The sequence below is a fragment of the Parasteatoda tepidariorum genome, chromosome 2 (genome assembly GCF_043381705.1).
Source record: "Parasteatoda tepidariorum isolate YZ-2023 chromosome 2, CAS_Ptep_4.0, whole genome shotgun sequence".
In the NCBI taxonomy this organism is placed as follows: domain Eukaryota; kingdom Metazoa; phylum Arthropoda; class Arachnida; order Araneae; family Theridiidae; genus Parasteatoda; species Parasteatoda tepidariorum.
The window spans coordinates 69,257,952-69,272,353 of record NC_092205.1 but is presented as its reverse complement, the minus strand read 5'-3'; the positions used below and the strand labels follow the sequence as shown (position 1 = coordinate 69,272,353).

At 26.9% G+C, this 14,402-nt stretch overlaps 1 protein-coding gene across 1 annotated transcript; it reads right to left on the bottom strand.

Moving 5' to 3' along the window:
• Positions 1-2,683: 2,683 nt before the first annotated feature.
• LOC107454126 (uncharacterized) lies at positions 2,684-8,115 on the bottom strand. The gene is made up of 5 exons (XM_021145706.3): positions 7,956-8,115; positions 6,717-6,843; positions 5,441-5,583; positions 4,510-4,645; positions 2,684-3,159 (listed from the first exon to the last, which is right to left on the bottom strand). The coding sequence occupies exons 1-5, from the start codon at positions 7,990-7,992 to the stop codon at positions 2,910-2,912; spliced, it is 693 nt and encodes a 230-aa protein (XP_021001365.1). The 5' UTR covers positions 7,993-8,115; the 3' UTR covers positions 2,684-2,909.
• Positions 8,116-14,402: the final 6,287 nt, after the last annotated feature.

The window sequence follows — 14,402 nt, the reverse complement described above, 5'->3', positions numbered from 1 at the left end:
TTGTGGATAATAAAACTGCATTTAAATTTATTTTTATATTTTTTCCCTTAATATGGTTATAATTTGCCGGAAACTCTGGTATTAAAAATGTTTGTTTTTATTACCACACTTTTGGTAAAAAAAAAAAAACAAGAGTGAGGAAATTTTTTAACCAAATAAATGGATTCTATGCTATTCTCTAAACTATCACGATAAAGTTACCAAATTTTATCACACATTATGTAACCATATTTTATTTTTCACTTTTATCAAAATCTCTACCAAAACGCATTGATTAAAACTACCAAAGTTTTGGTGTTCCCATAGAGCCAGTAACGTGGCTAATTTTATCATATTCTGGTTGTTTTGATCCTACTTATTGCCAAAGTGCAGTTCCATAAAAGTCTACTCATGTCTTATAATCATAGGCTATTTATAGCATCAAAATAATTATTTAATATATCTTATATACTAAATACATAATAAGTTTAGGAATTCTATAACTGTTTCAGCGATTTATTCTAAGATTTATAAATTTTATTACATCTCATTTATTATAATATTAATTTATAATTATAACTGTTTTTTAATATCTCATGCGATGTATTCAATACCTATAACAAAAAAATGCGAATGAACATTTTTTTAAATAAAAGAATTGATCTCTTTTTTTGACGTAAAATAATTGCATCCTTATTGTATGAATATCGCAGTATTTACTATTATGTGTGTTTATAATTTTTCATTGGAATCTGAACAGAATTATCAATATAGTAACGTTAAAAATAATTTTCTGTGAATATACCTTCATTAAACAAATTTAATTTACAGTAATATGTGATTGCAAAATAACTAATGATGCATATTTTTAAAAATCTAACTCTATACTCTAAATTCATTTTTATACAAATGTATAGGTAAGTTATTCTATGATAAGAAATAGCAATTTCTAAGTGCATACTTTCTTTTCTTTTTAATTATCTAAAGAACGTTTGTTTTTGATTTCATAGATGAAGTTTTCTTTTTATAATTTTAAGTCCCAAAACTTCGTTATTAAATGTGTTTAAAAATCATATTATTATATTTTGTAAAATATTTTACGGGATACAAATATTTATTTGTTAAAAATTAATGATATATTAAAATAATAGAAATAGGCTCAAAGCTTTTGTTTTCTTTGTCATTTATTGCATGCTCTTTTTGACTGAATGCTTGGAACTGTTGCCCCATTAACGCGACTGATATTTCTAAGGAAAAAAATCATTCCCATAAAGTTGATTTAATAAACATGCACAAAAATAATAACATAATAAAGAAGTAGCTTTCAGATTTTTGTCAGAAGATACGGAGAAGTTTGATGTGGTTAGTCTAAACGTTTAGTTTAACGGAGAAGTTAGACATTAGATATTTATTAAAAAAAGACGTAATATTTAATTTCTTCTTTTGAGAAATTTCCATTGAACCATATTACTTTAAGAAGTTTAGACACGAGTGTTTTCGTAAAAAATTGGTTTTTAGAAGGCGAAAATATTATAACAATAATTTAGAAAATTTAAGTATATGAACTAATAAATATATTTGCCTTTGACGCAGAAGATTTTATATTCATGCTCAATATTTGTACCCTTGGACGAAAGACGTTGCACACATGAAAAAATATTCGAAATAAACCCAGAAGGTAAAAGAACTTAACTATTTAATGAAGTATTTGAGTACTTTTTAACGAACTATTAAGCATAAATATTCATAGCTTTAAGTAACCGACAGCCTTTTCAAAACCAATTTTGACTGAAATGTCAATTTCGTTTTGCTTTCGAGATAAAATAAAGCTATGGACCTATCTCTTTCAAAAACATTTGAGTTTTCTTTCTACGTGAAATGGAACAAAAATTATGATCATTTAAAAGAAAGAACATTTATATTAATTATTAAATTGATACTATGTCTTTTTTTTTAGATATTTCTTAGAACTATTTTTTTAGTTATCTTCCTTCATTTTAAGTGCAATATCTTAAAATATTTTAGTTCAAATTATTTGGAATTTTTCCTGAATGCTTTCTTTACATAAGTCTAGGGATTACGGACTAATAAATTAAACTATTATTTTATGTTTTATAGCTAATGTAAAAGTAATTAATCGCATTTTTTAGCCTTTTCTGTTAAATAAATTTCGATGTATGCTTTAAATTATCTAAATGCAAATATTGTGTATAATGCTTCGTCTATTCCCTAAGTTTTGAGTTTATAAGTATTGTGAAGCTGGAATAATGAAAAAAATTGAACAATGTTTCATGATTTTGAAAAAAAAGTCAATTTTTGGTCTTTTTTTATTAGTTTTTCCCCTGAATTTTTTGAATATATTTTTTTTTCATATTTTTTTAGTTTTCATACCATGTTTAAAGTATTATACACGCGTCTAAATGAATATTTATTTTATAAAAAATTAAAAACTTTGTCTTTCAAGATATTAGGTGAACTTAAATTCCTACTCTTAATTGAAAATTTTCTGTTTTTTGTCTTTAAGAAAATAGATGAAATCATTATCCGTTTGAATTATAATTTTTTCGAAAAAGCACTGTAGAAAAGGATTTTGTTCACATCAGCTCACTTAATAATACTCAAAACTTTGCACTATACATGAAAACTTCATAAGACTGGAAATGTAAGTAAGGAAATTATTTCTAAGAAAAAAATTAAAAACAAATTTAAAAATTATGAGTTTATTTATAAAATCAATGCAACTATGACTAAATTTGAATGTAACAGAATGCTTACTATTTACAAACTGAGCAATGATCAATTTAAAAACAGAAATATCAGTTTCAACAAAAGAGAACAACTATCACTATCATAAACTTCGATCAATGACTTCTGAGTTTCCTTCCATACGATAATTGTTACTTATTGTCTCTGATATCAATCACAGATTCTTATATATTTCCGAGGACGGTATCCAAAAGTTTGGCGATTTGGGACTTGCTTTCTCCACCCTTTGGTGTGGTGCCACTGGGCTTCAAAATAGCTTTGCATTGATCGCTTTCTGAATCGAATTGTTGGCAGACAATGTCGGGTAGGTCGGTGGTTACACTTTTCATGAGGTTCTTAACCATCAGAACAGCATCTTTTCCGCAGTCTCTCTCAGTATTGGCATCAATATTTTTGTGGAATCGATGGAAAGAGCTGGAAAAAAAAGTAGAAATGATTTAGTGAAAAGAATAAAATCTATAAAATTCTTATCATATTTTACAAATCATTTAAAATATTAAATGTTATTTTCAATACAGTCAAGGTAAAATAATAACCTGCTACTGTTTCGTAATTTAATTGTAATTTTAAGGAAACGAGGTACAAATATATGATTTCAATTTAGGTTTCTTTTAATCAAAATGTCTAATGCTTTTTTTCCTGGACTCCAAATATTTTGTTTATTTACGATATCCGATATCATAAAACTATTTAACACTCTTTTTTTAAAAAAAATGCAGAAAAATAGTTTACTATAATATTTTTAGTAATTATTATACGTGTTGTTCTTTTTAATAAATTTACGATCCTCTGTCTAAGTGAACTATGTGATATTTCAGTTCGTTTGCAAAAGTATTATTGTTACTAATACATCTAGTTCAATATTAAATTTTTCTATATCTACACAAATTTACTTATTAGTAAGTTTTTTTGAAAAAACTATTTTATGGTGTTTTTAATAAGAAAAAATGTTGACAACAGAGAACAGTGGCAAATTTTGAACTCTGAAGTACCAAGCAATATTTTAAGTATCAACTCCTGCTATTTTAAATTATTGTTATAAACTTCAAGATTGAAATAAGCCAAATCCATTCTGAAGAGAATTAACTGTTAAGTTACGAAGCATGTTCAAAGTGACAAGTTCTAAGCTGAAAGCTTACTTTTTACTATAAAATTTATTCATCAGTAGCACAAGGCAATCAAAAAATGAAATACCTTATTTCTAAATTAATCAGTGCCACCGATAGTTTTGTACTAAGGTAATTAAGTTAAGATGAGAGTTATATATAGTAAGAATTAAGTTATATAAGTACCAAGTTTAATTAAAATATTTACATTAATTGGTAATTTTATAAAATTTAAAAAAAAATCAATATCTATGCAAAAAAAAAAATCCAGGAAGAAAGGAACTTCAGCAATAAGAAAATAAATCTTCAATTTCGATATTTAAAATATTTATGTCTAATGATTGTTCTTTCTAATCAAATAGCTGCACATGAATCTAAATTTAAAAATTCATGTTTTTTTATCAGAAATAAAACATTTACGATTTAAAAAAAAACAATAAAGTAAAGAGTTAATTTCAAGTCCTAACTTTTTAATTATTTTTCAGAAACGTGATCAGTAAATATGAAAACAATTTAACAGTTTTTTTTTTCTATGCAATGGGCCGATAATGTGGTGAAAAGATTATGGGTGCTTTAAAATACAAATATAAGGCAACTTCAGCTCCTGCAGCTAATTTCTTTTGCAGTTTAATTTGAATAAGCTAAGATATTCTCTTACCAGCACATCAATTGGAACCTCTGTTTGAAAGGAACATCGAACAATTGTTCAACCATAACTTGTAAATCTCTGACTTGAGTCTTGAAATCGTCTTTTTCAGCTCCATCAGCAAGGCATTCAGCATGAGCTAAGTAACCTGAAAGTGAAAAAATGGGCGTCATTTAAATTAGTTTCAGAAACTATTGACACGTGCGGGTAATGGCTTCTTTTTTCTCTACTTTAATTTTTTACTTAAGTTATTATACTCGTGATCATAGAATAACTTAACAGTAAATTGAAAAAATAATAATAACCTATTTAACAGATTGGTCATCAAATCTTTTACAGAAATGATATTTTAAATCACTATATAATTAAAAAGTTAATATGTATTATTTTTAAAACTATATTTAAAATTGTTCCAAAAAAATTATAATATATTCGTTAAATTATAATTAGATATACTTCGAAAATTGAGAAATAAAATGACATATGCACTGTAGAAAAATAAACCCGGATAAAATTACTGTAAAAGTACCAGCACTCAGAATGCCGGTACTTTTTACTATAAAATTTATTTTCCGAAACATTTTACAGAGCCAAAAAAATTAGTTTTAGTAGGTTTTACAGTAATGATTACCGTAAAATCACTGAATCACTTTTATTGTATAAATATTACGGTAAAAATTAATTCTGTAATATTTTACGATAAAAATAGTTTCATGCACCTAAAGTGCAGGTACTTAATTTCATGCGGAATTTTTTGCAGTGTGTAACATTTCGAGTAATACCGTTAATAAAAAGTTTTTTAAGAAAAACTTTATAATAAAAATACTAGGTTTTATTTGTAAAACTTTGAACGAATTAATGAAAATTATTGAAAAAAATAATAAATGAAATATTTAATTAAAAGAATACTATTAATGATATATTTCTATAAAAATATTCATACTTGTTCTTTCTTCTGATCCGGCAATACATAATTTCTTAGCTGGCTCTTCTGATCCGGCTAAAAGACTGATTAATTCTCTTTGGACTGGAGACAAGCATTTGGCTGAGAAATTTCCCATACATTCTGTAACTTCCTGCATGGTTCTAAAATATAAAATATATAGTCATATATATATTCATTTTTCACTTATAAATTTGGTTAAATATAAAAGGCTTAAAATAATGAAGAATTCAAAGTATGTACATAGAGAAAATAATTTGGTATATTTGTTGTTCAAAAGTTTACCGAAAATTCTGGTTTTCGAAATTATAGATCTTATTACTACACATGTAGTAAAAAATACAACACTGATAAGTAAATTGCACTAAATAAATGGATTTTATGCCAAGCGCTAAGGTATCAAGATAAAAGTATCAAATTTTACTACATTTACCTAATTTTTTCACATATTATAAATCCATATTTAATTGTTAACTTTACAAAGTCCATTACCAAAGCGCTTCGGTGAAATATACAGAGCTCTCATAGAGACAGTAAATTCCATAGTAGTCAGGTAGTTTTGACCATACTTTTTTGCCTCAGTGTGAAAAAAAAATTATTACAGAATCAAAAAAATGTGTATTTCGTGTAAGAATTAAAATATTATTAATTTTTCTTCCCTAAAACAGATTCCTAGATTTAAAAATTTAAGTAGCTTATAACTTATATATATTTATTTTAAACTTAAATAAATAACAAAGGAATTCGGAAATAATCTATTTTGGTTGGCGATATTATTTTAAAGCATTGCCTTTGAGTTAATAAATTTGATGACGCATGTCCTAAGCGATTTAGAGTGTTACTTTGTATAATTATTCTATTTTGTTTAATTTGTATTTACTTTCGTTTTTTAAACTTATTAAATGGAAATTTCTTTTGTTGTTGTTATTAGAAGAGCAACAACATAATATGAAATTTCAGACACACGAGATATCTTTCGAGTTTTTTAAAAATACTAATTTTTGGCCATACGAAACTAAGGACTTTTAAAAAGTATACAACTAGTACTGACTGAAGATAAAATAAGGCAACATTTTTTGCTGCTTGATCAATGAAACAGTTCATACAATATTAATAATAAAAAATACTGTTAAAATATTTGTGATAACTGTTTGATACATTTTTAAATAGTTTCTAAGGAACAATGCCAGGAAGTAAAAAAAAAATAAGTGGAAATTAGTTCAAGATAGGAATAGGAATTAGGAATAAGTTTCTAAGATTTTTAAAAGATACTCACTCGCACCATTCGTTAACTTTTTCTTCATCAGCTGGGACTCCATTGCTTTGATAATGGAACATACCTATGGCCATACATAGATCCACTTCCCGCATATGACATGCTTGGGAATAGACTTCTGTGGCAGCTGGAAAAAATTATTTCATTTTCAGTCTTGCAAGAGATTAATTTAATTTAACGATTTCTTAAATAATGTTCCAAAAGTTTAAGCTTTTATACCATAATAGCATTTTTGTCTTCCTTTAAATTGCGATTTTTTTTTAGAATAACAAATTTATTTAGAAAATGAACATTTATCAGGAAAAAAACATTGTTCAAAATTAAAGATTGAAAAATACAATTTCTCTCTATGCTGATCTGTGAATTGTTAAATATAATAGTTACGTTTCGTATGTCACATAATTATGGTGTAACTCAAATATCTCCAAAAAATGATAAAATATGCCTTACGGAAGTTCTTAAAACTTCAGAGAAGACTAAAAACTTTAGTAATTATATCGAGTTAATAATTTAATTTTTAACGAGCATTCGAATGAATATTCATTGTGTAAAACGTTATTTGAATGATAATTCCTGGTTAAAATATTACAAAAGCTAGTTTAAGGATAAAATAGAATTCAGCATCTTATCGTTAAAATTTTAACTTATCCTATCTATCTCATATCTCATGTATTCCTCTCTATATTTTTAAAATATCCAATGTTTTAAGTCAATAATTTGCATCCAAAATTATGTTTTTGAAGCCAACTAACTATGGAATATAATTTTTGTAAATGCTGGATCGTCGAATTTTTTTGACAATAAAATTTATATATTGAAATATTTTAAATTTTTTCTTTGCTTTTTGAAGCTAAACTAGCTACCAAAATATGTAAAATGTTAGCATATATAGTATATTACGTTGAAAAGTCTAGATGCTTGGAAAAGAAATTTTTTTGTTTTACCCTATTATTAACAAAATGAATGTTTTTAAATATTGTAACGTTGCAAAAATTCGATGCTAAAATTTTTCTGTAAACAAATTATTTAACAGCGATTAAAAGTGGTTTCATTTAAAATATAAAATTAATTTACAAACTGTCAAAATATTTTTGAAAATGTTAAACAGAGCAAATGTTACACGTAAGCAAAATAAATAATATTCCTTATTTTTAAAAAAAATGCTGAAAATCTGTTAAAGATATTCTTAAATAGGCATACTAGCATTTTTCATCTAGCTACGAAAGATTCAAAACTTACCAACGGCCAAAAGAATTCCTAAAATAAATAACTTCATCTTTAAATAATTAGATCAGTTATCCGAAAATGATGATTCTGAAATTCCAGCCAGCCGCTTTTATACTCTTTCTTAGATGTTATTCTATTTATTTATTCAATACGTCAGAAAATTTCACCTAAGAAAGTAAAGCAATTAATATAAAATAAAAAAAATTCGTGCAAGCTATCAACGTCACAAGCTGTTATGATTCGTCACTTTTTGAAAAGTTAGAAAAAAACTGACAAATAAGTCTCCCTTTGATCCCTGTTGGCCACCATGTATATGCAGTACATACTCTACTGCCCCTCCCATACGTTGCGCAAATGTCAAGAAATATAACGATTGCTTGGATCAAAAAATAAATTGTTTCTTGGCCTTAGGCCCTGGACCTTGAGAAAGTTGAAGATAGCACATTTGATCTTCTGTTAGTAAAGGGGTTGACCTTCCAAATACTTGCACTGTTCTTAGGTTGGTACATTAGGCGAGACTTTTGACTTTCGTCATACTTAAAAGGTGATTGTGTTTCAGGCAGATTACAGCTAAAAAAAGAATTGGATTTCTTGTAAGAGACATGTCTTTATCATTGACATTGAAGATTTAAACATTAGTTTCAAAGTATGGCCTCATAATTTTAATGATGTCCTCTAAAGATGAGTTTTTGTTAGAAAATGAGCCAAATTGGCCATTTAATGAAATAAATGCATGTTGTGAAATGCTGGTTGAATGCCATTAGAGTTTTAATTTAAAAAATTTCATATGAACTCATTTTACTGCTAATGAATTAATTTAGTAAGAGTTTAAAAATCTATGCAAAATTTAATTAGTATTATCTACTCCTTCAATTCTAAAGTCAGATACGTTCTAATTATTTATAGTAAGAATTAATTAAACTTATTACCCAACATTTTCTAATGTTATTAAAAACGAATCGACCTATTTTATGAATAGTTTTGGAAGAAATAATTAGATGTTTAAGGATATAAATAAACAACTGTGGTGAAAGTTAAAACCAATTATGAAATAAAAATGTTTACCAAGAAAAATATTTATTAATGTCAGATAGAAAATGACCATCTGTTAAGTCCCACGAGTAAATAAAGATCTTTTTTGAACTATTTATGCCTCAAATTAATTAATTTTGCATACCTAGAGTACGGAAAAATTAATTAAATCTTATTTGCAATCATAGTTATTGTCCATCTGGTGCTTCTCAGTTTTTTTCACGCAAAGGAATTATAGTTATGCGAATAAAATCAAGTTCCTTCTTGTAACATCATAGTGGAATATCGTTTTTAAATGTTTTGTTTTGTATGGAGTATAAAGAAAAACATAGAGTTAAACACCTACATATATCGATTCTCCAATTCTCTTTGCAAACAACTTTTGAAAATAGTTTTTTTTCCTTTAAAAAAATAATTTAAGAGATTTACCTTATAGATATTTTTTTAAGCAATAGTGTAAATAAGAAAAAAGTATGGTCAAAACTACCTGATATGATAAAATTTACCACATTTCTGATTCTATGGAAGCACCAGAAGACTCGATAATTTTTGCCAAAGCGCTTTGGTATTGATTTTTGTAAATTTAATAGTAACATATGGTTTTACAATGTTTGATAAAATATGGTAATTAGTGGTAAAGTTTCTTAATCTTATCATGCTACCTAAGGGCATGAATTAGATACCATTTATGTGGTTAAAGTTACTTTTTCGTTGTGTGCTTTTCAGTAAATGCTTGTTAATACGAACTATTATTCTTAAAACCAGAATTTTTAGCGAACTGAAAAAACTGCCAAATTAATGGCTTAAATACTATATGTGTTAGTTTCTGTACGGCTGTAAAATGCTTTATGTTTGTTTATAAAAAAATAAAATCTTCTGAAAAAGCATAAAAATAATATAGCCACACGCTGGTGCACTGAATAGAATATTTTGAAATTAAGTACTTTTATATTAACTCGCCATAAATTTCCTTAAATTTGAAAATAAATTTGGAAGTAGTTCAAATTTAACTATTTCTTTATTTTTTAATGAAATAAATTATATTTGTATGTTGTCTATTTCGTTATGATCAATTACTATGCAAAAAATAATTTGGAAAAGAATGAATGTTAACGAAAATAATCAACGTAATGAAACGTAAGTAACGGAAATTATTACGTTTTTTAAAAAAATTATTCAAGATCTCAAAATTGTCATTCCAACTTTCACGAGCAATTACATATCTCTTTGAATAATACAATCACAGGGAAATAAAAAATTTTCATGTCCGTTGAGTTTATAATTCAGACACGACAGTTTAACTTTACACACAAAAGCACTAAAACAAATAAAATATTCTCCTAAAAATTTCTTTCCTTAGGATTTTTGGAAATAAGTGTCTACCACCCAATGTATCTAACATATTTCTATGACTTTTTTTTGTCTCAATCCACCCTGTAATTTAACAATAGTTTTTTATTATGACTTTTATTAAGATAACTCAGATAGCTCTGAATCACCAGAATTACTGAAATTGCCAGTATTTAATTGGCAATTTCAGTAATTCAGTTTAAGTTTACATTTAATGATATTTATCTAAATTTATAATAATTTGATGGAAAATATAATCATTTGATGGAAATACTATATGCTTAAATCAACTAATACTGAATAAAAAATTTTTAGCTTGGAATTATCTTTGGATAAACGAATTTCATAACTATGGACGAAAAAATTTCAATTTACTTGAAAAGTTTTTGAGACATAGCGAAATACGCAAAAAGTAATATTAACACTAAAGGGTCCAAGTTTTGGATTGCTCTCCTGACCAAACTAGGGTGACTATATTTCTCAGATTGCGGCCTCCCCTATATTTTGTAGAATCCGAAATCCGAGTCCGTCAAAAAAAAAAAAATTTTTATTTAGAGAAAGTACGTTTTTGTGTCTGATTTCGTAACCTAAAATATTGTTTGCGCTGGTTAATTGGCATATTTGAGGTCATCCTCTCGAACCATTAAAAATGAGTCCTATAACGCGATGATCTGATCATTAGATCAAAAATTATTCAGGATGGTCTGTTTTTTTGGCTCTTGTAGAGTGTACAAAACAATTAATGGTCCACCAGAAATCACTTTTAATCTAATGATCGGATCTTCACGTTTTTGGACTCAGTCTTCATGGTTTGCGGTAGTACCCTCTAATATGCTATGATGATAAATTAATGCAAACGATAATTTAAATTTCAAAATCAGAAACACGTACAGTCCGCAAAAAAAAAAAAAGATATCACCCTGAATAACTTTCGTTCTAATGATCAGATTTTCACGAACTAAGTGTTAATCTTAATGGTTCCTGGGGGTGACCTGAAATATGCTAATTAATTAGTGCTAACTATTAATTANTTGCACAGTGTACAAAACAATTAATGGTCCACCCTAAATTGCTTTTGGTCTAATGATCGGATCTTCACGATTTTGGACTCAGTCTTAATGCTTTGCAGTAGTGCCCTCAAATATGCTATGATGATAAATTAATGCAAACTATAATTTAAATTTCAAAATCAGAAACACGTACATTTCAGTATTAGCATTCTTTTAGACGGATGACGTTAACTAACCCCGAAAGTATAGGGGGTAGCCGCAGTCTTTATATGGTCCCAATAGACAGGAGAATCCAAAGCTTGAACACCGTCATGTTAAGTATTTTTTTTTTAGTATTTCCCCATGTCTCAAGAAATTTTCAAGAGAGTTGAAATAATTTTGCATTCAATTGTAAAATTCCGGTATCCGGAGGTAACTCCAAGCAAAAAATAATTATTTGTAAGTATTTACCATTGTTCATTATTTTATTTGATAATAGTTAAAAATATTTTGAATTGTTAGGTATTCACTTTTTTACATCAGTTTAAAGAATATAATTTGAAATGGCAAAATACAAAAAAATGTCCAAATTGACCGAATAGCTCATGAGAAATCAAATTTTAAAGAAGTCATATATTTAATACAAAAAATAGATACAAATAGCTGTGGGAAAAAGGATCTGCTGCTCTGTTTTGTATATTCTTATATCTAACAGAGACTATCTGCTTAATAAGGCTGTAAAAATATTCATTTTATTCTAAAATTTGTTTTTTGTTAACATTATTTTATTATAAACACAAAATGAAACAAAAACAATAGAACTTTCTCAAGGGACCATTCCTTGCGATCGACAGATGCGGGAAAACGACGAATTTGTGCCCATGCCAAAACATAAAAGGGATATATATGAAAAGTACTAATGAAGTAACTGAATCAAAAATTAGTAAATTTGCAATCAGTATTAAAAATTTTAATTGAAAAAGTTATGTACTTTATTCTGAACTATTTCTGACAACATCTGCTTAATTATGCAATTTGACCTCAATTACTAGTAAACAAATTCTTTATTTTTCGAAAGATTACTATTTAGGAGATGGAATAGGTGAAATAGTCTTAAAGAAAAATTTTTGAAATCAAAATTTTATTTTCATTTATTGTAGTATCCAATTTTTTTGTTTAATTCTAAACAATGGAAACTTTATCCAGTATAAAATATAATTTGTTTGATTACCTAGTTTAATTTCCTTAGGCAGAAAATCTAAAACATTTAAGACAATTTTATTGCATGTTTTTCTTACTAATAAATTGCTTTTTTTGAAATTTTTTTTTTAAAATTAAGTGTTAAACATTGTTGAAGAATGGGAAAATGAATTAGATTCAATTCTTAAAATTTCACCCCACATTCACCTATCACAATTTTTGAGTGCTCCTTAAGCCTTATTGTCATTCATATTTTCCTAAGACAAAATAAAATAGACATGAAATCAATAACATTTAAGAAGAATTTTTAATGCTTTTCTGATCAATAAAATGTTGTTTTTTATTTATAAATTTCCAGAGAAATGAAGAAAGTGTTTAAAATTGCTAAGGAATGGGGAAGTGATTTAGATTTAATCGTTTAAATTTTGCCCATCAATCATTAATTGCAATTTTTGAGTGCTCCCTATACCATATTGTCATTCATATTTTCAAAATCTGCACGACATAGGAATCTCTAAATTAAAAAAAAAGAAATAAACAGCCTCGGGTTGAAAATTACATATTGGGAGTTCCCATTCATATTTTTTTTCTAAACCTTTTACTGAATTCTTAAGTAGCATTAAAACGTCGCATTGTAGCCTTCTTTCTACGTCATTTACAATTTAACCTTCTGCCTTATCACTACAGGTGACCCATTCATTATTTTGCTGCCTCTGATGTTTCTAGACGGAGTACATTATTATTATATATTACAGACGTGTATATAGTTTTAAAAAAAAGGAAGTGCATAGTAACAAAATAATATTCATTAAAAACAAATTGCCAGTTGATTACTGAATTAACAGTGAGCAAAAAAATATTTAGGTACAGTATTTTTTATTATACACGAATAGACATTTTTTTAATGTTAAAATTAACTACTGTTCAAAAGTTTTGCTAACTTGGGTAAGTGAAGCATAGCATGAATCAAAGTATGGTTCAACTTAACACTTTATTAAGTTGCAGAAATCCGACGTCTCATTATGGTTCAAGATAACAATATCATTGTTTCAAATTGTTCAGTAGGCGAAATTAAAAAAAAATGGGCCACACTGAATAACTTTTGATCTAAAAATCGGATCTTCACGTTTTCAGACTCAATCTTAATGGTTCGAAAAAGGTGACCTCAAATATGCTAATTAATTAGTTCAGAAGATATTTCAGGTTACGAAATCAGAAACAAAAACGTACTACTTTCTCTGAATAAATATGCCTTATTTTCGACAGATTTGGATTTATGACACCCAAAATATGGCCGCAATCTGGGAAATATGATTTGGATTCCTTAATGTTAATTTTACTTTTTGCGTATTTCACCACAACTCGAGAAATTTTTAAACGAATCGAAAATTTCTTGCACGAAATTATAAAGTTTGTATGCCCAAAGATATTTCGTTATTAAATATAACTTTTAGTAAATATTTATTATTTGTCGAAAAATGTTTCAATTTCATGGTATACAATTTTCTGCCCCATTTTAGAGGTGCAATTTTGAATGGCAAAATACAAAATTTGAGTGAAATCAGTGGAATAGTTTCTCAGAAATTAAATTTTAAGAGTACGAAAAAAAATACTTGTATCAAATCTTTTAATGATATGCTGTTTTTCATCAAAGATTATTGTATTTGGTGAAGCAAATGAAAATATGAATATCTCAAGAACTAAGGTAGAGGAATTACGCAAAATTATATTCTGAATTGCACAGGGTTTTGTATTTTTTGTACACTAAGCTGCAAAGAAAAAATAAAATTCCAACATTGGCTGATTTTTAGGCAAAATTGCATCCGGAATCTAAATATGACCCCCATTTTTAATTATAAAGATCCATTTTTTAGGACCGACCCATGTT